The sequence below is a fragment of the Aquarana catesbeiana genome, linkage group LG05, assembly GCF_042186555.1.
Source record: "Aquarana catesbeiana isolate 2022-GZ linkage group LG05, ASM4218655v1, whole genome shotgun sequence".
Lineage (NCBI taxonomy): Eukaryota > Metazoa > Chordata > Amphibia > Anura > Ranidae > Aquarana > Aquarana catesbeiana.
Window position 1 is genome coordinate 369,120,058 of NC_133328.1, and position 24,585 is coordinate 369,144,642.

The 24,585-nt window shown below is 40.5% G+C and overlaps 1 protein-coding gene across 1 annotated transcript in view; it reads left to right on the forward strand.

Annotated features, from left to right (window-relative positions):
* The window catches only part of GMDS (GDP-mannose 4,6-dehydratase), an 802,997-nt gene that overhangs the window by 391,092 nt on the left and 387,320 nt on the right, over positions 1–24,585 (forward strand). The window contains exon 8 of the mRNA XM_073630960.1: positions 1,833–1,960. Within this exon, the coding sequence (XP_073487061.1) occupies positions 1,833–1,960 (128 nt within the window). The remainder of the gene's footprint in view (positions 1–1,832; positions 1,961–24,585) is intronic.

Here is a 24,585-nt window from a genome sequence, read left to right on the forward strand (position 1 = left end):
CCTTTTACAATGGGATCCCTCTATTACTTTGGAAGCTGTTTGCGCACCATGGCTTTTGCTGTAGGATGCGACTAAGAAAATGTCAGGAAAGACCTACTAGAACAGCTGAACTTTATTTGGGATTAATCAGAGGCACTTTGAATGATGGCAGGTGTGTACTGACTCCTATTTAACATGAGTTTGAATGTGATTGCTTAATTCTGATTACAGCTACAACCCAAGTTATAAGAGGGTGTGCACACTTGTGCAACCACATTATTTTAGTTTTTTTATTTCAGTTTGTTTTTCAATTGAGTTGTACAGTTTATTGGTCACATTCAAGGTGAAAAAAGTTCTGAAATGTTTTCTTTGTCTCGTCTTTTTACATCACAGAAACCTGACATTTTAACAAGGGTGTGTAGACTTTTTATATCCACTGTAACTAAAAATCTGAGGTTTCTATGAATTGATTTTGAAAGGCTGACCTAGAGTACACAGACCATTCATATCAGTCTCAATCCTCAAAACTGCTTCCTCTCTATCATCTTTACCATAATCCTACATATATGCATAGTAGGGATAATTGGTGTAAAGCATTTATCCTACCAGTGGGTTTTTGGGCAGAAACCAAAGCACCCAGCAGAAATCAATGCAGGCACAAGTGTAACGTACTATACTTGTGGAAAAGATCTGATAAATCAACCCATGGCCCCAGAAATGATCTAGTTGTATGTCCAATATGCATGTTCCTTGCGCAACATATTTATATTGGGTGTAGACTTAGTGATTTAATGTCTTTAGGTCAAGACAGCAGAGGGCGCCTCTGACTGTAGCAGTATAAAAACTTATTCACATAATTGGCAACTTACAAGACAATGTAGTGATATCAGGTATATACATGTTAAAACCTCATTCGGGGCCAGCTTCTGGGGATTGACCTTTGCAGAACAGGATCAGCTTCCTTGGGAAGGATTGCAGCACCAGGGACTGTAATGCAGAGGAGTCACCACAGGGGGCAGCAGACGAAGTGTAGCAATAGGTGAATAAAAAGCAAGCTATGTAAATAGCAACTCAGAAGTAAAGGGTTAAGAGCCTTATAACATGTCGATCTGCTGCTTCATGACATCACGACGTGACGTCTGCTGTGCTACTTTTTAGAGCAATTTTGCTATTTTTTTTTTTAAATAATTTGTCTAAAAATCTATAATTTATCTTTTTGTAATAAGGTTAATGAAGTTGACATTGGCATCCACATTATTGTGAAATAGAAGGATCCTAGTGACTGCACTGTACTGCTGGCAGTTGTTTGTCCTTAACAAGTCAATGAAGTGCAGAACAGAAACACTCAGCCCTCTGAAGTATTCCATTATTCATCTGCTTGGAAAAAAAAAGAATGCAATATTTTATAAGACACTGCCAGCTGCTTTATTAACAAGCAAAAGTGTATTCCTACTTGTTCTTATGTCTAAAGCTAGGGTGGTCTCAGATGTCTGTCTTCCATACTAGTGTTTCCCTTTGTATAACCTTTTGCATTTTATGTTTATAAACTGACATTCCAATTGATTTTCCTTGGCTTTCTGCCTAGATTGAATATTGAAGCAGCGAATTAGGAATGCTTAAGAAGTTTTAGAGAGAAAAGATGTGAAAGTGGAGCTTGCAACTCTGGCAATTGAAGCTTCTTAGCTTACTCAAATGATGAACGATGCCATGGGTTTTATAAAGGGGAGGAAGGGATCAGAGACAAGGTTTGAGGAATAAAAGAGTATTCTGTGAGGTGGAGAACCAATGGGAATCTGCCAAACATTAAGTCTTTGGCGGGACAATTCTAACAATATCCTTTATCTCTATTCCAGGGGCAAATTTTGTAACCCGAAAAATTAGCCGTTCAGTAGCTAAGATTCACCTCGGACAGATGGAGTCTTTCAGCCTTGGAAATCTGGATGCCAAGAGAGATTGGGGTCATGCCAAGGACTATGTTGAGGTAGGATACTGGCCAGAATCCCTTCATAATAAAAGTGATTTTGTGTGGCTGATATATTTAATGCACCATTGCAAAATAAAACTCTGACCTACAGGGGGTTGCTTCTGACTTTTTTTTTTTTTTTTTTTTTCCAGTAGAGGACAGCTAACACTGTTGTGTTCTCTGTGTGGATGGTTCACAGTATAGTGGTTTACCCCAGGCATGACCTGAGCATAAAATAAATCTTTTAATGCTGAGGAAAATGAAAGTTTACATTTTTCTTCTGGTTTCTTATGGGAAGATTAACTGCACACCAATAGTGTTTTAAGCAACTCTCCTTGTAAAGATCCCCACATCCACAAACTGGAAGTAATTTGTCATTTAGCTGCATGCGTACAAATATTGCAGTTTCTATATAATGTATAAAATGTTAGTGGAAGTAATGGTTTACATCTTTGTTTTGCGTTACACTTAACCACTTCAACCCCGGAAGATTTGGCTGCTCAATGACCAGGCCATTTTTTTGTGATTCGGCACTGCGTCGCTTTAACTGACAATTGCGTGATCGTGCGACGCTGTATCTAAACAAAATTGATGTCTTTTTTTTTTTTTCCCCCCCACAAATAGAGCTTTCTTTTGGTGGTATTTGATCATCTCTGCGTTTTTTTATTTTTTGCGCTATAAACAAGAGTGAGACTTTTGAAAAAAAACACACTATTTTGTACTTTTTGCTATAATAAATATCCCCAATTTCTTTTTTTTTTTTTAAAGCAATTTTTTTTCCTCAGTTTAGGCCAATATGTATTCTTCTACATATTTTTGGTAATAAAAATCGTAATAAGCGTATATTGATTGGTTTGCGCAAAAGTTATAGCGTCTACAAAATAAAGGATAGATTTGTCATTTTTATTTTTTTTACTAGTAATGGCAGCGATCTGCGATTTTTTTTTTTTTTTTTTTTTTTTTTTTATTGGGACTGCAAAATTATGGCAGACACATCGGACACTTTTGACACATTTTTGACACCATTGAAAATTATACAGTGATCAGTGCTATAAAAATGCACTGATTACTGTGTAAAAGTCACTGGCAGGGAAGGGGTTAACGCTAGGGGGTGATCAAGGGGTTAATTGTGTGTTCCCTCACTGTGTTCTAACTGTATGGGGATAGGACTGACTATAGGAGATGACAGATCGTGGTTCCTAATAGCTAGGAACTCACGATCTGCCTCTCCTCTCCTCACAGAACAGGGATTTGTGTGTTTACACACACACACGTAACTGTTCTGCCTTTCGTGCCCACCACAGCCGGCCACAAGCATCGGCACCTGCTGCGGCGCGTGCACGCCTGCTATCCCGCTTATAGGAGCTGAAGTACAGCTACGACGGTTCGCGGGATTGTGCCGACCTGCCACACCCCATGGCAGCGGCTGGTCAGCAAGTGGTTAAGCTACATCTGTAAGAGTTTTACTGATCATATAGACAAGGTTTTTCTAGCACAGAAGTTCCTGTGTAATCAGTAAAATTATTGCATTTTAATTACATTTTTTAAATGCATAAAATTGTAATTTTGTATCCTCCTGCTTTTTTTTTCAGTACCAGATTGCACCGTTTGCGTCTATTGTATGCACATATACATGGATTTACACTTTTAAGTGTGTAAAATGCATGTGCTCAGATGCAGTTTTTTATTTGAACACAGTGCATGTTCACACACCTGTATGCATGTCTCCATTGAAAACAGCACACCTGAATTCAGTTCCATAATCGAAAAATGCTTTAAAATGTGTTTTTGTGCCTAAGGCTGGGTTCAGACTAGTGTGAATTGGATGTGGGTTTCCTCCACATCCAATTCGCATGTCAGGAGATTGTGTGACCGGCTCTCTATGGAGTCGGTTCACACATCTCCGGAGCGGCTCTGGTGCGAATTGCACAGGAGTCCTGTGCGTCTACTGGTCCGTTTCAGGTCCGAATTCAGCCCAAAATCCGGGCTGTAATAGGGACCTGAAATGGTGAATGGGGAAGCACTGGACCCCCTGCTGTGAGCCGCTCCGTGCGGTGGTGTGAATCCAGCCTGAGACGTTATCCTTAGAGTAACCCCACTTTTGTGGGAAAAAAAAAATAGCAAATCAAAAACAATACCTTATACAATTGCTGCACAAGTCATATTGTAATTGAATGCTAATAAAAATTACTTTTCCTTTTCAATTTGCAGCTCTGTAATTTTCTGTAAAATGCAATATGGCAACCTGGAGGAAATCTGTACACAGATGGTGTATGGAATGCCCCCAGATATGTAATTTCCTGGTTATGTGATTGGCTTACTGATTTTCACAGAAGTCTGCACTTAGATACAAATAAGATTTTGGACATCCCCTGCAACAAAAATGCTATCTCCTTTTTGGTGAGAGATTCCCAAAAGGAAATGTCTAAAGGGATGCAGACCCTGCCACTTTTATCAGACACCTGCAAGTGCAGCAGCTAGTTGATCAATATAAGATCACTCCCATTAGATTCCCAGTGGACACAGAGAAACAAATTGATATTTCCTCAGGATAACAAAAGGTAGAAATCTGCAACAAAACTTGTTAAAATCCCTGAAATGTACATACATCCAGAGGGGAATCTTTTAAAAAAAAATTCTCAACAAAAGTGCAGTTACTCCTTAAGGGTTTATTAAACGTATCAGAATAACTAATGCAGTTTCTTGTACATTCTGTATTTTAAAGGATATTCAAAAGGTGTATTTTCAAGAATATTAAAAGGCTAATTTTAAGGGCATATTTTTACTGTTCATTTTGAGGGTGGGCTACTTTTCTTTATTTCGTTACAAGCTAAAATGGCAAGAGTGCAAAATTCCTACCCTTTTACAATATCTGATCCCCAATGGATTGCCCAATATGTCCTGATACCTTTGTTCATGAGACTGTCAGTATCACTTGTTCTATTAGGTACCAGCATGACTTTAAAAGATGTGAATAACTTTGTTTTACTTTACATATACATAGCTAGAAATGCATGGCTAAACTAAAATCATAAGGGGTTTAACATATATTTAAATAGAGCATGTTACTTCTGTCTTCTGACACATCAAATACATTTTTCAGGTTTCAGTAATGCAATGAATCTCTTGTGTTTTTTATTTATTTTTTCATATTTTTATTTTACTTTTCATATTTATCCAGTCCTATACATCCAAAATCTCTGGATTCCCCCTGAGAACCCATGCACAATGTTCTCTAAATTGCTCTGAGATGCCTTCTATTCTTGGCCTTTGCATTTTTATTACAGCATTCCCAGTGATTATTGTATTAAATGTTTGATCTTGCTCACCACGTACATACTTTGTCCTATAGTGGTTATGATTTCTCTACATGAAGCCAGATTTAGATAAAATGCTAAAATGACATCCATCCAAAGTGACCTTTTTTGTGTTTTTTTTTTTTTTTGTGTTTGAATGTATTTAGACGGCAATGTACAGAACAGTTTTCATTATCTTCTGCAGTAGACTGTTTTATTTTCTGCCTTACACATAAAAGGAAATGCCTGATCTAAATCAGCGAGCCCTTGGTTTGCTTCACTACCTTCAAAATGTTAATGGGAGGAAAGCAACCCACTGACTTGCATGAAACTAGGAAGGAAACTGCAGGCACCCCTCCTACATCTTTGTGAAGTTTTATCTTAATACTGGATACAGGTAAAAAATAAAAATAAAAAAGTTAAAATTACAAGCACAGCAAAGTTGGGAACGAATGCCAGAATAGCAGCTTCCAGCAGGATGAGTGTTAGTGTTTTTAAGTACATCTTGCCTGGTCGCGGTGATTGCAGCATTAGTGGTTAAGGACCGGTTCACACTGGTACGACATACGCTCCGACTTTGAGAATTAATGTCTCATGACATGTATAGAGTAAAGATTCCCTATGAGAGCTGTCTTATCTAGTCCGACTTTGGAAAAGGTTCCTGCACTACTTTGGTCTGATTTCAGCCCATTGAATACCATTTGAAGTGGTATCCAAGTCGGAGCACCGTCCTAACTATCCGACTTGTGACATCCGACATGGATTGCAGCAGCAGGAAAAAGACTTTGTCACACCGGGATTGTTTTGATTGGTCAAAGAACAAGTCAGGCTATCTCAAAGTGAGAAGAAGTAATCACCGCTCCAGAAAAAAGTCCAAACAGACTAAAATGAATTCTTCTTGGTTCGGAGGTTAAAGGTGCTGGCTATTGCTGGTAGCAGTAAACGGGAATGAATTCTGGACAGCCGCACTCATAAATTAGCCTTGTTTATTAAGAAGATGCACATCAATTACAGGATAACAGCAGACAGGAACAGAGCTGACGTTTTGCACTAACGTTAGTGCTTGCTCATGAGTAAGCAATAACGTTAGTGCGAAACGTCAGCTCTGTTCCTGTCTGCTGTTATCCTGTAATTGATGTGCATCTTCTTAATAAACAAGGCTAATTTATGACTGCGGCTGTCCAGAATTCATTCCTGTTCAGGCTATCTCAAAGTCTGATCAAACTCGTATCCCGTTCATTAAAGTCTGATCGCTGTCGGATTGACAGTCATACGACTGTCGTGTTGCACCAGTGTAAACCCGGGCTTAAAGGATAATCCACCTACATCTACTGGTTCAGTTTACTGTGGATGCAGGCAGGTTGACTGTCAGACTTATCAGATCTAGCAATGGTGATCTGGTGGCCATTATGATATTGCTATTATAAGAGGACCTGTTACTGATTAAGTATCACCATACATTAAATCATATAGTCCATTTTCATCAGTCCCTGCCCCTGGAAAGGGTAAAGCTTAATTTCCTAAGTTGTCATGTGGCTAGATATCAGTTTTGGATGGAAAGTGGTACATTTTTGGATTGTGGGAGTGAACTGGAATGCACTAAAGAAACTTGCTTGATCATAAAGTACACCATAAAAACAGTGCGACTAGTGTGCATGAGTCCAGGACCCATTGCACCTCCTTGGTGTTCTTACAAAGCAACAGGTGCCATGAACCGGTCCAGAGGAGATTTTAAAAGACATCCAGGTAATTTTGGCACTAACATTCTAAAGAGATGAGGACATGCAATGATTCATCCTACCAGCATTTATAAACATACTAGATAGACATACACTTAACTGATTATGATGTTTTAACTAATTATGCCAAGAATCTTTAATTGGAGGTTAAACAATATGTGCTTCATTTGGTGGTCTTGCTGTCCCTCTACAAGTCTGCTAGTCAGGTGTGACTGAACATTTTCCTTAGCAGTAGTTGATCAGTGTCAAAGAAGGATTGTACTCTGCATTAGATGGAGAATCTAGACTCAACCGATCTTGTCACCACTCTCTACTACACCCTAGAACAGTGATGGCGAACCTTGGCACCCCAGATGTTTTGGAACTACATTTCCCATGATGCTCAACTACACTGCAGAGTGCATGACCATCATGGTAAATGTAGTCCCAAAACATCTGGGCTGCCACGGTTCGCCATCACTGCCCCAGAAGAACCAGCATTATATCCCTCATCTTTAGGGTAAAGGAGAGGGAGTTGGTCCTACATTGTACTTTTTTTTTTTTTTTTTCTTTAGATTTACTTAAACCATATAATATGAGGTCAAACCTAAACACTTTCAGTTTGTATGCAGACAGGCCCTTGCAATACATACAGTAGTTGAAGGTAAATCTAAAAGAAATTGAATAAGAAAATTGTATAATGTATGGCCAGCTTTATTTTTAAGAACTTTTAGGGCCATGCACACTAGCTTAAAAAAATGCTGCACCTAGAGGAGTTTTGCGCTTTGCATGTAGAAGCAAATAATCTTGTTCTATGTGTCTATCCACACTAGGTTGCATATTTTAAGATCAGGGTTTAGAGGCAGAAAAAAATCCTTCTGGCTTGCATTTTTGAGGGCTGTTTTCTAGCGGAAAGAAAAAAAACACTAAACTCTCTTAAACGCTAGTACAAAAATACTTTTTTTTCTTCTACCAAGAACACTGGTGTTTGGCTAAAAAAAAAAAGTGTATGGACCTGTGGATTTTTACATTTTTATTAATGTACAGGCTTTGTGCGTTTTTTGATTCAGCATCAAAGTTTAAACAATTTATTCTGGTCATTCGTAATTGTAGATGTCACCCACAGGATTTAAACTGTTGTGGAACTACAAGTCCCATGAGGCATTGTAAGGCTGACAGTTACAAGCATGTCTCCCACAGGCAGAGGCATAATGGGACTTGTAGTTCCGCAACAGCTGGAGGGCCACCAGTTTGACTCCCCTGACTTGTAACTAATGATCTTACAGACACGAGTGCACAGTTTTGCTTTCCACTGTCATCTGTCTGCAGCACAATGGAATGATTACACACTGCATCTCTTTTTGCTGTTGAAATAGTGTCTCTAGTAATCTGCCCACAGTTCTCCCATGCTGAGAAGCTGACATCACTTGATTGTGATTTATGTGCTGATTGACATGGTTGATCTGTGGAACTGATTACCTTATCACAACCATAGAGGACGTACAGAGATTTCCAGTGATATTGCATAGAGAAAGGCATCTTGATAGATTGAGTTATTGGCTAGCAGGAGGAGAGTAGACCGCATTCATAAAATTCCAAACAGGCTGGACCGATGAAGTGTCCCACCTAGTGAAGAGTCATATGAATGTTTCAGCTTGATTAGTGGGATACATGAATCTGCCACCTGTTTGGGTAGAATGAGTTTTGTGATAATGTTCTTCCATAAACTCTTGTTGAACTACAAGATGACGTTTTCATTCCAGAGCTCTGTTTTAGAATTTGTGGAATCAAAAGTGACTTCTGCTTTATGTATTCTTTTGATTGTTACTGCCGCTGTTGCTGATATGTACAGTGCATCCGGAAAGTGTTCACAGTGCTTCACTCTTTCCACATTTTGTTACAGCCTTATTTCAAAATGGATTAAATTCATTATTTTCCTCAAAATTCTACAAACAATACCCCATAATGACAACGTAAAAAGTTTTGTTTGAAATCTTTCCAAATTTATTAAAAACAAAAAATTATAAAAATCCCATGTAAGTATTTACAGCCTTTGCTCAATTCTTTGTTGAAGCACCTTTGGCACCAATTACAGCCTAAAGTCTGAGTATGATGCTACAAGCTTGGCACACCTCTTTGTTGGGCAGTTTCTCCCATTCTTCTTTGCAGGACCTCTCATGCTCCATCAGGTTGGATAGGGAGCATCGGTGCACAGCCATTTTCAGGTCTCTCCAGAAATGTTCAATCGGGCTCACGTCTGGACTTTGGCTGGGCCACTTAAGGACATTCAGCGTTATCCCATAGACACTCCTTTGTTATCTTGACTGTGTGTTTAGGGTCGTTGTCCTGTTGGAGGTCCAGTTTGAGGTCCAGAGCGCTCTGGAGCAGGTTTTCATCAAGGACGTCTCTGTACATTGCAGCATTCATCTTTCCCTCAATCCTGACTAGTCTCCCAGTACCTGCCGCTGGAAAAAAATTCCCACAGCATGATGCTACCACCATGCTTCACTGTAGGGATGGTATTGGTCAGGTGATGAGCGGTGCCAGATTTCCTCCAGACATAATGCTTGCCATTCAGGCCAAAGAGTTCAATATTTGTTTCATCATACCATAGAATTTTGTTTCTCATGGTCTGGGAGTCCTTCAGGTGCCTTTTGCCAAACTCCAGGTGGGCTATCGTGTGCCTTTTACTGTGGAGTTGCTTCCGTCTGGCCACTCTACAATACAGGTCTGATTGGTGGAGTGCTGCAGAAATGGTGGTTCTTCTGGAAGGTTCTCCTCTCTCCACTGAGAAACACTGGAGCTCTGTCAGAGTGACCATCGGTTCTTCGTCACCTCCCTGACTAAGGCCCTTCTCTTCAGTTTGGCCGGACAACCCGCTCTAGGAAGAGTCCTGGTGGTTCCAAACTTTCATTTATGGATGATGGAGGCCACTGTGCTCATTGGGACCTTCAATGCTGCCAAACTTTTTCAGTGCCTTGATACAATCCGTTCTTGGAGATCTATAGACAATTCCTTACACTTCATGGCTTGGTTTGTGCTCTGTTGTGCACTGTTATTTTTGGAATAAGGCTGTAACATAACAAAATGTGAAAAAAGTGAAGCCCTGTGAATACTTTATAGATGCACTGTATAAGGAATGTAGAAAAATGGTTTAGGTAGAAAATCTGTCTAGCTTCTGGAATATTTTGTTGGTGTTTGGATTTGAGACAGAGAAGGAATTTTCAGAAACTGCATTAAAGACTAATTTCCCCTTTTCCATATTTTGGGTGTGAAGTGGAACATGGTGCCATTCTGCACCCTCCAAGTGCTCCCCCCCTCCCCCGCCATCCATCCCCTTAACCACTCTTTTTTCTTTTTGTCTGAATCATAGGGTTCTTCTCCCCACAGCTATATCTGTCTTTTTTTTATTTTGCATGGCTGTGTGTGCCTGCAGAAGGATCTGTGTGGAAGCTGGAGGTCGTTTTAGTCACCAGTACTATCACCACGGTCTAGCTACTTGTGAATCTGTAGCAGAAGTTGACATGTGGAATGTATGGTGACCTCCAAGATCCTCAGTACTAGGCTACGTTAGGAAATGGAGGGGGGAAAAAAAAGAATAAAAGCACCGTGTAAAAATTGGCAGTGCTATATGAGGACCTGTAATAAATGAGCAAATGGGTAGGTGCAGTTTTGTATTGTTATCTTGGGAATTGAAGCATCTTGTCTCCAGTGCTGCCTCCAACTTATGGTACATGAAATGTCTGGAATCTGCAAAGTTTAGATGAGACTGGAAATCTGTCAGTCTTTGCATGATAGGCACATAAAATGCCATTCAATTTACAGAAGGATGGACTTTTAGGAATTCCCTGTGGACAGGACCGCTCATAACGTTGACTCATTTTGATGCTGTCTTTCATTGCTGCTCATGTTTTCATTGCATCTTTAAGCTGTGAAAATAAACAATCAGCAGCTGTTCAAGAGCTCACTTCTTCTCCTGGCTATAGGAGTCGTATCCTAGTTAATCACCCAGTGAAACCTTACACTCACATAATCACTGTGGTAATAAACTCCATAGTAAATAGACCCCCCCATCCCCCCCATAAGTGATTTGTATCATAGGAAAAAAATATGTTCTGCTTCAAAGACTGTTTTATGGCACTATAAAATTAAAATGATACCATAAAAAGGCAAAATACACGTCATACTGGGCAACTATTGTGCTTTATAATTACACAAAGAACAACCATGTTCACAAAATACAAAGCATTTAACTGGACATGCCCACCAAATCTGTTTCTTTTTGCCTGGGTAGCCTGTACTCTAGGCTCAGGATGAATAGCGGGTCTTGCCTTTTCCAGTGTTAATCCCTATTCCCTTCTAAAGCCTGCCCCTATAATTTAATAATCTAGTTCTAGCATTTGGGTGAAGCTGAGCATAGATAAGTGTAAGTTCACCTTTTCACCCCAAAAAATTGAAGGGTAAAATTTTACACCGTTACCACCAGGCCCTGCTTTACTTACCTCTGTGGGTGATTGGCTGTCACTGCTGGTGCAACAGACTGGGAATTTTAAAGCCCCCTCCTGTCCTTCATCTTCCTTTTCTTTCTTTAGGGCTCCCAGGCAGTGGTAGGTAGGGGCGGCAAACTGTGCACAGTTGGTCACCTGGCCGCAACACTTACTCCAGGCGATGAATGGGCGGCCAGCTAGTTTCCCCTGCGTCGCTTCTCCGGTGGTCAGCGTAGCTTCTCCTTTTAACCAATCGGGAAACGGGTCTCAGACCCCCACTTCCTGATTGGCTGGGAGGAGAATTAGTGTGATAATAGCGAATATTCATTTGCTAGTGTCACACAACTGGTAGGCTCGGAGCGCAGTGTTCTGCACCCCGAGTCCACCCTATTTTGAAGCCTATTAGAACCTCTGGCTCTAATCACATGCTACAAAACACCCCCAAATTTTAAATCCATGCATCCGGCGCCCTGCATGTAGATTACTGTGTATAGCACAGTTACCACCTGGTATTATAGAGCCATTAGACCAGCTTTTCTTAGCCTTATTCCTTGGAGGAATCCTTAAAGTTTGTGATCTCAGGGAACTCCTAAAAGAAATGCTCTGGTCTACAGCTTGCAGTAAGTTATCGTTATCAGTGAGTTGTAGATATAACAAATGTGTAAATTTAACTGCGCATTGAACAATTAAAGCAAAACTGACCTTGTATTCGGTACAAAATATACATTGTGTTACCGTTCAGTGCAAAACCCACTCTGCAGTGTTACTCGTTGTAAACCTTCATGGGGAAGTTGTACCTATAGGTAAGGCTTACCTATAAGTACTGTAAATATCTCCTAAATGTGCACCGTTCAGGTGATAATTACTGTTTACTGCACCAGTGTCATCGGCGCATGCGCTGTAAAGGAACGGCTGCCCATGCCGTTTCTTCAGGCGAGTGTGCCGTGATGTCACGTGGTTTCGGCCAGTCAGAGCCGCAGTCTGCGGCCCCAGGAGGAAAATGGTCAAAGATGGATGTGGCCTGCAGCGGAGATGATGCAGGCTTCATTTGCAGGTAAGTGTCACATAATGTGCTAGTATGCGATGCATACTAGCACATTATGCCTTCACTTTGCAGGGAAGAAGAAAGGAAGAAAAACCCACCCGGGTTTACTTCCTCTAAGGAACCAGCACATACAACCTGTTTTGATTCCAGGCCTGAAGACCACCCAAAGGTGGAACTTCCGTAGTTGTACTCCCCCCCCCCCCCCCGTTGCCACATTTGGCACCTTTTGTGGGGTGTCGTTCACAGGTATCCTGTTCCCACTTCTGGGAGCCTCAGCTGCGGGTATTGACGTCACCGCCCGGGCTCCCTCCCCCTCCTTCCCCGGCCGCCAGGCCAGTTGGAGATAGGAGCGGAGCCTCGCGCATGCGCAGTAGGGTTCCCGGCGTGAAGCCGTAAGGCTTCAATGGAGGCGGCATGCACCTGACAGCTGATGGAAGCATCAGCTGGGGTGCCGATATTGCTGGACTCCAGGACAGGTAAGTGTCCGATTATTAAAAGTCAGCGGCTGCAATATGTGCAGCTGCTGGCTTTTAACTTTTGCAGTGGTGGGAGGACCGCCGCTTTAAGGTAATTGAGAAATTATGGTTTTACTGTGTAATGAGTATTCAGAAGAAAAAAAAGACTAATTTTTTCATCCATATAAGAAATTGTGCTTTAAATAGCCTGGGAGTTGCATATGGCAACAAGACCACACAGTAGTTGTGAGACAATCAATAAATGTTATCAATTTGTAAAAATAACTCAGATCCAGAGCAGTAACTTTCCTGAGCTGAGTTTTTCACAGGTAACATTTGAATGATTTCTATTCATATTCAACTCAAGCAAAGCTTTCCATAATCTAGAACAGATCTCCTGTTGGCAATTGTGCTTACCAGCACCTCCCTTGGTCCTGTGTTGCTGGCTCTGTGTGACCGCAACTCCTCATCCTGTGCTGCTCAGTCAACAGGAGCTGAAATGCTAAGCATTGCCAGGCTGATATCGATCAGCCCAGTGGTACTAAGTGAATCAGCATAGCTGCAGGGGGAACAATGCAGCTACTATTGGAAGGGTATACTGTAAATCTGTGGCTAGTGGTGGAACCCCAGGGGAATTCTCACAGAACATCGGTTGAGAATCTCTGCATTAGATCTAGAAAGAGTCCACGCTAGATCAAACAGATCTCAGAACATATATGAATATATTTGCATGTGATAGGAAAAGTTTGACTAAGCCCCTATTCACACCAAATCCGACTTTGAAATTGCATGATTTCAAAGCTGCATGTCAGTGATACTTCAGGTACGACTTAGCTAACACCTGTGCAACTTCATGCACAGATGTCTATGCAAGTCGCACCTGAAATCGCCAAAAATAGTGCAGGAACGTTTTCCAGATTGGTGCGGCACCGCAAAGTCAGCATTGGGCCAATGTGAACAGTTCCATTGCAGACAATAGTGTGCGACTTGACATGCAATTTGGACCTGTCAAATTGCATGACAAGTTGCACCGGTGTGAATGGGGGCTTAAAGAGGTCATCATTCGTATGGTAAACCATGTACAAATATAGTGATCTAATCTTTGATCACTTGCCTTAATTGAGCTGTGTATATTGTCCTGTTACATTGGAGTTTCTGAACAGGATTTTCTACCACATTACTGCCTAGAGGGGAAGTAAGTAGAGGTACAATTTTGCGATTCTAGCAATTCCATTTCAAATTACTGTAGTTGCTTTTTGTATCATATATTTTATCAGTTAAACTACACAGATACAGTATGTTGTGTGCAGTACTGAATAGATCTTAAAAATGTGTTTAAAGGCGATTGTTATCCTAGGGGCCTAGGGTTATGTTTTTATGCCACCTGTTTACTAGGTAATGTTGCTCGGACAGGTTATATGCTTGTTTAAAGTTCCAGACAAAGTTAGCATAAGAAAATAACACCATATGGTTATATTTCCTGTTCTTCACTAAGCAGACCTGCGTGATTATAAGGGCCACCCTTGTAACATCAGTGGTTTTTAAAATTAAGAGTTGATTGGAAAAATTAGATCATGCGGTAATTCTTTCATGTTTATAGCTTCCAGATTCCATAACACTGGAGCATAAATGAGTCTGACCTGTTCGGTAATTATCTTTTTATTCTCTTTAAATTAGACGCCTTCTTTATAGAGGTCTTTGTTAGACAACAAATTTTATGCTACAGTGGCAGCTCATGAACCTGAGTATATTTTTTCTATTTGGTGTAGTGTTTGAGAACTTTTTTTTGTTTTTGAGAAAATTAATGAGCACTTTTTATTGGAGGAAATTTTTCAGCAGATGCAGAAGTCAACTTGGAGTTAGATGTCTCTTCTGTACAACACAAGTACAGAAATAAGGGACACAGCACAGGAGGCTGGCACTGCCACACATTTTAGGCAGTTTTTAAAATGGAAGATCTTCTCAGCCTTTAGTACAGAGGTTCTAGAGTGTCTAACAAGTACTTTAAGTACTGTTTTTTAACATGGATTCCATCCTAAGGTTATGGCCGTGCCACCTGCGATGGCGAACCTTGGCACCCCAGATGTTTTGGAACTACATTTACCATGATGCTCATGCACGCTGCAGTGTAGTTGAGCATGAGCATCATGGGAAATGTTCCAAAACATCTGGGGTGCCAAAGTTTGCCATCACTGGCCTAGCTGAAGGTGCGCCTGAAGAGGTGCTCAAAGGCTCCGTCATATACGTGGAAGATAACTGTTTCAGCCAACTTGAAGATGAAATGGGCCATTGGAATATAGTCACTAAAGAATATGAAGCACTTGTCCACCACTGAAACGGTGAAAGTAAAAAGATAACTTGTTGCCTTTTTCTCAACTGTAGGTTGTCCTTCTTTTTTTTTTTTCTTTTTTTTTTGCTCATGTGTTTACCTGCAGAAAATTATTATATTATTATTCCAAATTTATTACTAGTGTTTGATGGGCTACAACCCTCTTACCTTATTGAATGAAGAAAAAGAATTGCTATATTGTAATTATGCAGAAAGCAGGAAATAGTGAAAACTTATTCTACATATTCTAGAGCATTGAGTGGTTATTCAGTTCTGATGGGTAAGGTCATTAAAACTTTTTAAGTTCCTGATAGTCTTGTCTTAATGTAAATTTTTTTCAAAGCGGTTAGGTAAAGATGACATGCATTAGTGGCAATTCACAGCGGTTAAGCTGGTGCTGAACTAAACTATCTCCCTTGACCTTCAAGGTTCACTACTTGCAAATTGACACTGCTGGTGTTTGACCTTCCCAGCATGCCTGGGTTATTGTAATTCATACACAGTTCTTGGGTGGTGTAGAGCTCATGTAGTGTCTTAACATATTTGTAGGTTTTACCTTACACAACAGAGAAACAAACTTGTCTTCCCAGTGGTAAAGAGACTTGTAGAGAACTGTCCAAATTTAACCCATTTGAATAGTTGAAGGGTAAAACAAATCTTGATAACAAATCTTTTATCCACTTTTAGGCGATCCCTGAAGACTTTCCTCTTCAGAGAAGCCTATCCTGCCTCCATCTAACAACTGCATTATTTTCTCCATTAGCTCATCCCCCACAGCTATTACCCTTTTATATAACTTGACCCTCCCTCCTAGATTGTAAGCTCTAACGAGCAGGGCCCTCTGATTCCTCCTGTATTGAATTGTATTGTACTTGTACTGTCTGCCCTAATGTTGTTGTAAAGCGCTGCGTAAACTGTCGGCGCTATATAAATCCTGTATAATAATAATAATAATAATAATAATAATCTTGATGTCTAAGCCCAATTTTGCAACTTTGACATGTGTTAGTAAACCTGTACATCTCATCACAAATACTGTGCATCCAGGTGGATTATACCTTGTTTTTTTCAGGACAAATTGAGCTTACATTTGGTGGTAAATGGTAATGGATATCTCCTGATATTTATTTCTTTTTAAATCAAAGGAAAACTGGCACAAAATAGTAAAAAGAGAATTTTTTATTTTTTTCCATCTCTGCAAGGACTGTGATAGTCGCACTCCCAGCACAAAGGGAAATACAAATATGCAGCCCCACGGAAAAAAGCCCTATCAAGTGGGGCCGCATATTTGCATAAGTACACCCCTCCCATTTTTGTAAATATTTTATTATATCTTTTAATGTGACAACGCTAAAGAAATGACTCTTGCTACAATGTAAAGTAGTGGGTGTACAGCAGTGTAAATTTGCTGTCCCCTCAAATAACTCAACACACAGCCAATAATGTCCAAACCACTGGCAACAAAAGTGAGTACACCCCTAAGTGAAAATGTCCAAATTGTGCCCAATGAGCCATTCTCCTTTCCGGGTGTCATGTGACTCATTAGTGTTACAATGTTTCAGGTGTGAATGGGGAGCAGGTGTGTTAAATTTGGTGTTATCACTCTCACTCCCTTACTGGTCACTGGAAGTTCAACATGACACCTCATGGCAAAGAACTCTCTGAGGATCTGAAAAAAAGAATTGTTTCTCTACTTAAAGATGGCCTAGGCTATAAGAAGATTTCCAAGACCCTGAAACTGAGTGGCAGCACGGTGGCCAAGACCATACAGAGGTTTAACAGGACAGTTTCCACTCAGAACAGGCCTCACCATGGTCGACCAAAACTTGTGTGCACGTGCTCAGCATCATTTCCAAAGGTGGTCTTTTGGAAATAAAAGTGAGTGCCTCCAGCATTGCTGCAGAGGTTGAAGGGGTGGGGGGGGGTTAGCCTGTCAGTGCTCAGACCATACATTGCACACTGCATCAAATTGGTCTGCATGGCTGTCATTCCAGAAAGAAGCCTCTTCTATAGATGATGCACAAGAAAGCCTGCAAACAGTTTGCTGAAGACAAGCAGACTAAGAACATGGATTACTGGAACCATGTCCTTAGGTTTATCTTGGTCTCATCAGACCAATTTGGTTCAGATGGTGTCAAGCGTGTCTGGCGGCAACCAGGTGAGTAGTACAAAGACAAGTGTGTCTTGCCTATAGTCAAGCATGGTGGTGGGAGTGTCATAGTCTGGGGCTGCATAAGTGCTGCTATTCATTGAGGAAACCATAAATGCCAACATGTACATACTGAAGCAGAGCATGATCCCCTACCTTCGGAGACTGGGCTACAGGGCAGTATTCCAACATAACAACCCCAAACACACATTCAAGACAACCACTGCCTTGCTAAAGAAGCTGAGGGTAAAGGTGATGGACTGGCCAAGCATGTCTTTAGGCCTAAACCCTATTGAGCATCTATGGGGCATCCTCAAATGGAAGGTGGAGGAGTGCAAGGTCTCTAACATCCACCAGCTTCGTGATGTCGTCATGGAGGAGTGAAAGAGGACTCCAGTGGCAACCTGTGAAGCTCTGGTGAACTCCATGTCCAAGAGGGTTAAGGCAGTGCTGGAAAATAATGGTGGCCACACAAAATATTGACACTTTGGGCCCAATTTGGACATTTTCACTTAGGGGTGTACTCAATTTTGTTGTCAGCGATATAGACATTAATGGCTGTGTGTTGAATTATTTTGAGGGGAAAGCAAATGTACACTGTTATGCAAGCTATACACTCCCTACTTTATATTGTAGCAAAGTGTCATTTCTTCAATGTTGTCACATGAAAATATATAATAAAATATTCACAAAAATGTAAGGGGTGTACTTGCTTTTGTGAGGTACTGTATATTGCACAGACAGTACTGTGCAATAGTTTTAGGCAGGTGTGAGGAAATGCTGTAAAGTAAGAATGCTTTCAAAAATATATATTTTTAATTGTTTTTTTATCAAAGTGCGCAGACAGAGGAAAAATCTAAATCAAATCCATATTTGGTGTGACTACCTTTTTGGCCTCCAACCGGCATCAATTCTTACAATTGCACACTTGTACAAAGTCAGGGATTTTGTATGATTAACCAAATATACCAAGCAGCTGCTAATCATCAATTTCATATGTAGGTTGAAACAGTCATTAACTGAAACCACTGTTAGGAGGCTTAAAACTTGATGAGGAACAGTCAAACTCTGCTACTAAGGTGAGGTTGTGGAAGAGTTTCACGTCACAGGTCATACACCATGGCAAGATGAAGCCCAGCAACAAGACACAAGGTAGTTTATACTGCAGAAGCTAGATCTCTCCCAGGAAAAGATTTAAAAGCAGACCAGGGTTTTCAAGATGTGGTGTTCAAGCTCTTTTGATGAACCACAATAAATGGGCAACACTGTGGACAATAGACGCAATGGTCTGCCTAGAACACTTAAAGGGGTTGTAAAGGTAATTTTATTTATTTTTAAAAATAACTAACATGTCATACTTACCTTCACTGTGCAGCTCGTTCTGCACAGAGTGGCCCCGAACCTGCTCTTCTGGGGTCCCTCGGCGGCTGTTTCAGCTCCTCCCCGCAAGAACTATCCACCTTAATGCGAGCTCCCTCGCATGGTGGTTAGTTCTTGCGGGCGCGCTCCCGTGATACAGCCGGCGGCTATAGCCACTCACTGTATCACTCGGCCCCGCCCCCCGGCGCGGCGCGTCATCGGATGTGATTGACAGCAGCGCGAGCCAATGGCTGCGCTGCTTTCAATCCATCCACTGCAGCCAATCAGCGACCAGGCTGAGCTGCAATAGAGATGACGGGAACGAGCAGCGGAGATTCGAGGTGTCAGGTAAGTAAAACGGGGGGGCTGGGGGCGGCGGTATTGTCAAAAGTTTTTTCACCTTAATGCATATAATGGCTGCCTCAAATCCTTATGTGTCTTCATGTAATCTCAGAAAGACTACAGATTAGATTTGCGGTTAGTTCAAGATGTTGCAAGTGTACCATAAAAAAAAAGTAATGCTGTTTTTGAAGGCAAAGGGGGGTCACACCAAATATTTGGATTTCTCTTCTGTTCATTTACTTTCCATTGTGTTCCATGTAAACTAATAATCAACCTTTCTGAAAGCATTCTTAATTTATAGCATTTTTTTAGACCTGCCTGAAACGTTTGCACAATAGTGTGTGTGTGTGTGTGTGTGTGTATATGTATGTATATATATATTCACATAGACAGACATACACTCTGTGTTATCAGGGTAGCCTAAAGTAGATTCTACTAAACTTATGCAACCGTGTGATTGTGCATGGTCTGCTGGTGTCAGAGGTGGTGTACGCATTTTGACAATTGTTTGAATAAAGGAATTTTTTTTATAATGGCAGAAGTCAGAGAATGTCCTGCCGAACTGCTAACATATTTTTTCTAAAATGTAAGTTTTGATTCACTTTAGGGTGTCTGTTTTTTTCTTCTCCTGTCTACTTTTCAGCATCTTTTTACAACACTATAAAAGAAACGGGTTCTAAGAAAAATATACAGGCTGCCCATGCTAGCATCTTGTTGAAAATACAGCTACCTGGCTGTGTCTGGCTTTAACACTTCCAGGGTTGCCACCACAGGGTTGCCACTTAGCTGGAGTTTTATCAACTTCGTTTGGAATAAGAAATGCATTCTGTTTTTTTTTTTTTTTTTCCTCCAGAATAGGTACAACCTTACCTGTGATGTGAAATGATCTGAAGTTTTGTTTCAGGTAAGGTAATCACATTATTGAAGTCACTGGCTTCGCTTGATGGCTAGACATCTAGCATGTTCAGAAAGAGGACAACTATGGCAGCCTTCATATTTTTGTCATTCTAGGTTTCCTTTCATCAACCTACCATGTGAAAATTATTTCTGTGCCACTTTTGAGAAGGCACCAAAACTACAATAAATGTAATGTGTATGTCAGGGCAAACTAAACGCTATACTATGTGGTACATGTCTGCAATAGGTGTACTTTTCCCCATGTTTTGTATCTTTTTAAAGACCCTGCAGGCACAAAAAAATGTATTTTGATCTGCCAAAAAAAGGTTCTAAGTCCTTTTGTGCGCTGACAACACACAGCATTTTGGTGGACTGAATGCTGTCAGCCCTTCCAGTTTTCTATTGCCAAACTACTACAACATAACCACAACATAAAGGCTAATCATTCTATGGTTCTAAAGGACTGGGAGAATTTTGTAGCCGTAGTGAAGGAAAAAATTCAGAGAAGCAGGATGGAAAGTTTTTCTTGAATGAATTTTTAACATTGTGTGTCAATTGTTTGGAAAATTCTGTTGGTTCGAAAATTGACTGTTGAAGCAAACTAAATTTTGAAGTAATTTCAAACAGTCGTCACGTCTGTCCTCAGTATCGAATATATACCAATGAGGTTTTTCTACCAGTGTACAGCCAGTTTTAGGCTAGCCATACACACCCTGATTTTTCTTATTCAGCCCTGGTGAGAAATCAGATTTTCCCATCCATGTTAAACAGCTTGGTATCTCCCCTGCGGCTGTCTGAATACCCAGAGACTGCATCTGATTGGATGCACTGCCTGTTCTGCCTAAAATATTCGTCTCGGCTCTTTCTATTTTTCATTTGGTTTGTGAAGCCAGTTGGTACTGACAAGGCCATCCACAGCTTGAATTTCTACTTATTCCTTCTGAATCCGAACAGTGTATGGCCAGCCTAACAAAACAAAACGGAGAAAATAGTCTAAGTTCATTTTTCGACTTGCATACTATTTAATGTGTCTAATTGCTCTGTTGGAGCAGCTGACATTTCTGCTTTATCACTATGGAGGTCATTCTGGCTGCTGCTATGCATTCCAGCTTATAAATTATTTCACTTTCTAGTCTGGCCTGGAAAAAAGCAATACAGAGGAACTAGACACAAAGGCGCTGACTGGCTAGCTATTCAACTGTATCTGTGTGGATGATGCTGGTTCTACAGTAAGTACACTCAGATCACATACTTGACATGAATAATTATATTAGCTGCCGATCCTCCCAGCATCCATCTTTGTTTTCCTTTGTTTACCCAGATTCTTGATATTGTTTTGATTGGCTGCCCATCTGCTACTGTATATGTACATTTTGAGATGGTTTCCCTCATTACTGTATACATTTTTTTTTTTCATGTCAAACCCAATAAAATCTTTGACAAGGACACTCAGATCATACAAAAACTGTTCCGTTAAAGGGGTCCACCTTGTCCGGTAAACGCATTCATATTATTGTATTGACGATTATTGGTGCTCGTTGGAATAGTATCAGCTTTTTTCTACCAAGAGAATTGCTTATCTATGAGACCATAAGGACTTTCTCTTTTAACCATTTGCGCTGCACTATTATAGACATAGCATTGATGAAATGCAAACTAACTTGGATCATGTTGAACTAAAAAATAGTGAGCGTTCTGGATGACAAACAACCTCTTTTAAAGAAAATATGGTCCCCCTGGCTCACATACCTACAGGCCCCTGATGCATAAAGCCATTTACTCGGACGACCGACCACGGATTCCCGGATGGGCCCACCTTTCTTTCTTCTCTCTTCTTCTCTTCTACCATATCTTTATTTCATGCTTGGCATTGTGTTTCTTTGATTTTCTCGCTTCTCCTTCGGTTAACCCAGACACTACTGGGTATATTGATGGGAATGGGGTCCCCTATAGGGGACCGTTATGTCAAACAATTGCTGAAAGAATCTTACCTAATATGTAACTATGCCACCTGGACTAATTTGCTGTGGTCTTACCCTAGCAATGATGTATAACAAGGACCAAGTTGCTCGCATACACACAACGCACTGGGTGGCTGATAGAAAGATTGCACCATAGAGTACAGGTAGATTCAACGTTCTGCCAGCATTTCAGCATTGTTTACTGCCCTGCCTCACATTCTAGTTAAAATATGTTGGGGTGACCACATAACGGACCTAACCTGCGTGTCAGGTTTCACTTGTCTGCGTTAAGCCCTACATTTCTCTTGTTCATCTGTTTATTTGATATACGTAGAGCAAGCGAGGATTGTTCACTGTTCTATTGACTGTTCTTTATTGTTTTACCAAAACAATTTAATAAAAACCATTGAAACAGAAAAATTCAAGTGTAGATACTCCAAATCCTCCACTGGAATGTGGTAAGTTCATTCAATTGTAAATAAATGTGTAAAGTTATGAATAAATTCATGGGATAACGGGGATAAATTATTGCCATCGAGAATCGGTGTAAATCTATAACGGTTACATACATAGTTTGGTTGAAAAAAGACAAGTCCATCTAGTTCAACCAACAGAAGGTAAACAGTATGTGTGTGTATGTGTGTGTATATATATATATATATATATATATATATATATATATATATATATATATATATATATATATATATATATATATATATGTGTGTGTGTGTGTGTATGTGTATTGATCCAGAGGACCACCACTTGAGAGAGAGTCTAATCCACATTTTCACAGCTCTGGGAAGATGCCTTTCCGTATTTGAAAAATAGATAAATAAAAATAAATCTCTCTTCCTCCGGACATAAAGTGCGCCCCCTTGTCCTCTGTGATGACCTTAAAGTAAAAAACTCCCCGACAAGTTCATTTATATGGACCACTTATGTATTTATACATGTTGATCATATCCCTCTTAATCTCCTCTTAAGAGAGAATAAATTCAGTTCAGCTAATCGTTCCTCATAGCTGAGCTCCTCCATGCCTCTTATCAGTTTGGTTGCTCTTCTCTGCACTTTCTTCAGTTCCCCAATATCCTTTTTTATGAACTGGTGCACAAAACCTGAATATTCCAGATGAGGTCTTGGTAATGATTTGCACACGAGTAAAATGATATCACTCTTTGCAGTCCATGTCTCTCGATACAAGGACTTTGCTCGCTTTGGAAACCACAGCTTGACATTGTATGCTATTAAGCTTATGATCTACCAGAACACCCAGATCCTTCTCCACCATGGACTCCCCCAGCTGTTCTCCTAGTATGTAAAATGTGTGTGTTTCTAGCCCCCCAGTGCATAACTTTGCATTTATCAACATTAAACCTCATTTGCCACACAGTTACCCAATTAAACAGTGCATTGAGGTCAGCTTGTAATTTGTAAGGATGTTGTTCAACTGCATAGCTTGGGGTTAGCCGCAAACACTGAAATTCTACTCTTAATCCCAGACCCTATATCATTTTTATAAATCTATTAAAAAATAATGGTCCCAACACTAAACCTTTTGGGGTACACCACTAATAACCTTAGAGCATTCAGAGTAAGTAAAAACTGATATTCACCATGCAGATCCCTTCACCACTCCGCATTCACCAGGAAAATTGGCTGCATGAGTAATTGCAACTACTGTGCTTTATTACATTCCAAGCAACACTGCATTCTGGTCATGGTCCCTTTAATATGGCACCCAAATTGCTGAAAATGCTGTCAATGTCACTTCACCCGCCACCAAAAGACCAGCAACGCAACTGCATGAAGTTAATGCTCAGATCCGGAGCCAGACAGGTGTCTCATAGTGTAGTAGTCATTAAAGAAGCAGTAGAAGTACATATAAAAGAAAATGCCATAAAATGGTCAGTCAGCACTTACAAAGATGGTCGTTGCATAATTCTTGCGGCAGCATGACATCAGCACCGATGAGTTTCACACAAATGGCTGTTTTTACAGTGGGACTATGGCCTCCCATCACTATGCACATTTGTACTTGGTTTTCTTAATAACTCCTATAAAGTCCCAAATACATGTTGATCCTGCCAGTGAAGTCTGCCTAATGCAGCTTTATGTGATGTTACAATGCTGCTCTGTTTCTGAATTGAAAGCAGATTTGCCACTTTAATGCATGCTGTTCTGCATGCACTACAGTGGTATGATAAAAATGTGGCATTGTTAAAACTGATTCACAATCTTGTAGCTTCAGTCAGCACCTGATCACATAGTCTTGTCAGCTGCTTTCTGGATTGACAGCATTGCCTCTGTTGCTAAAACACTTCCAATATATGCTGCAGTATTTGCGAGGATGAGAAACCAAGCACAAATAAGATGATTTGTATCAGTCAGCGAGGGTAAAGGAAGTTTTTGTTTGCTTTGAGGCTTGGTAACTGGATTTGGAACTTTAGACTGTCATACTGTATGTATGTATATTGTGTGTGTGTGTGTGTGTGTGTATATATATATGTATATAATAGAGAGAGAGATGCCTCAAACAGGTGGCAGTGAACAGCACATCAGCAGTCTCCCAGTGCAATGCAATCAGACCATCCCAAACAGTCAT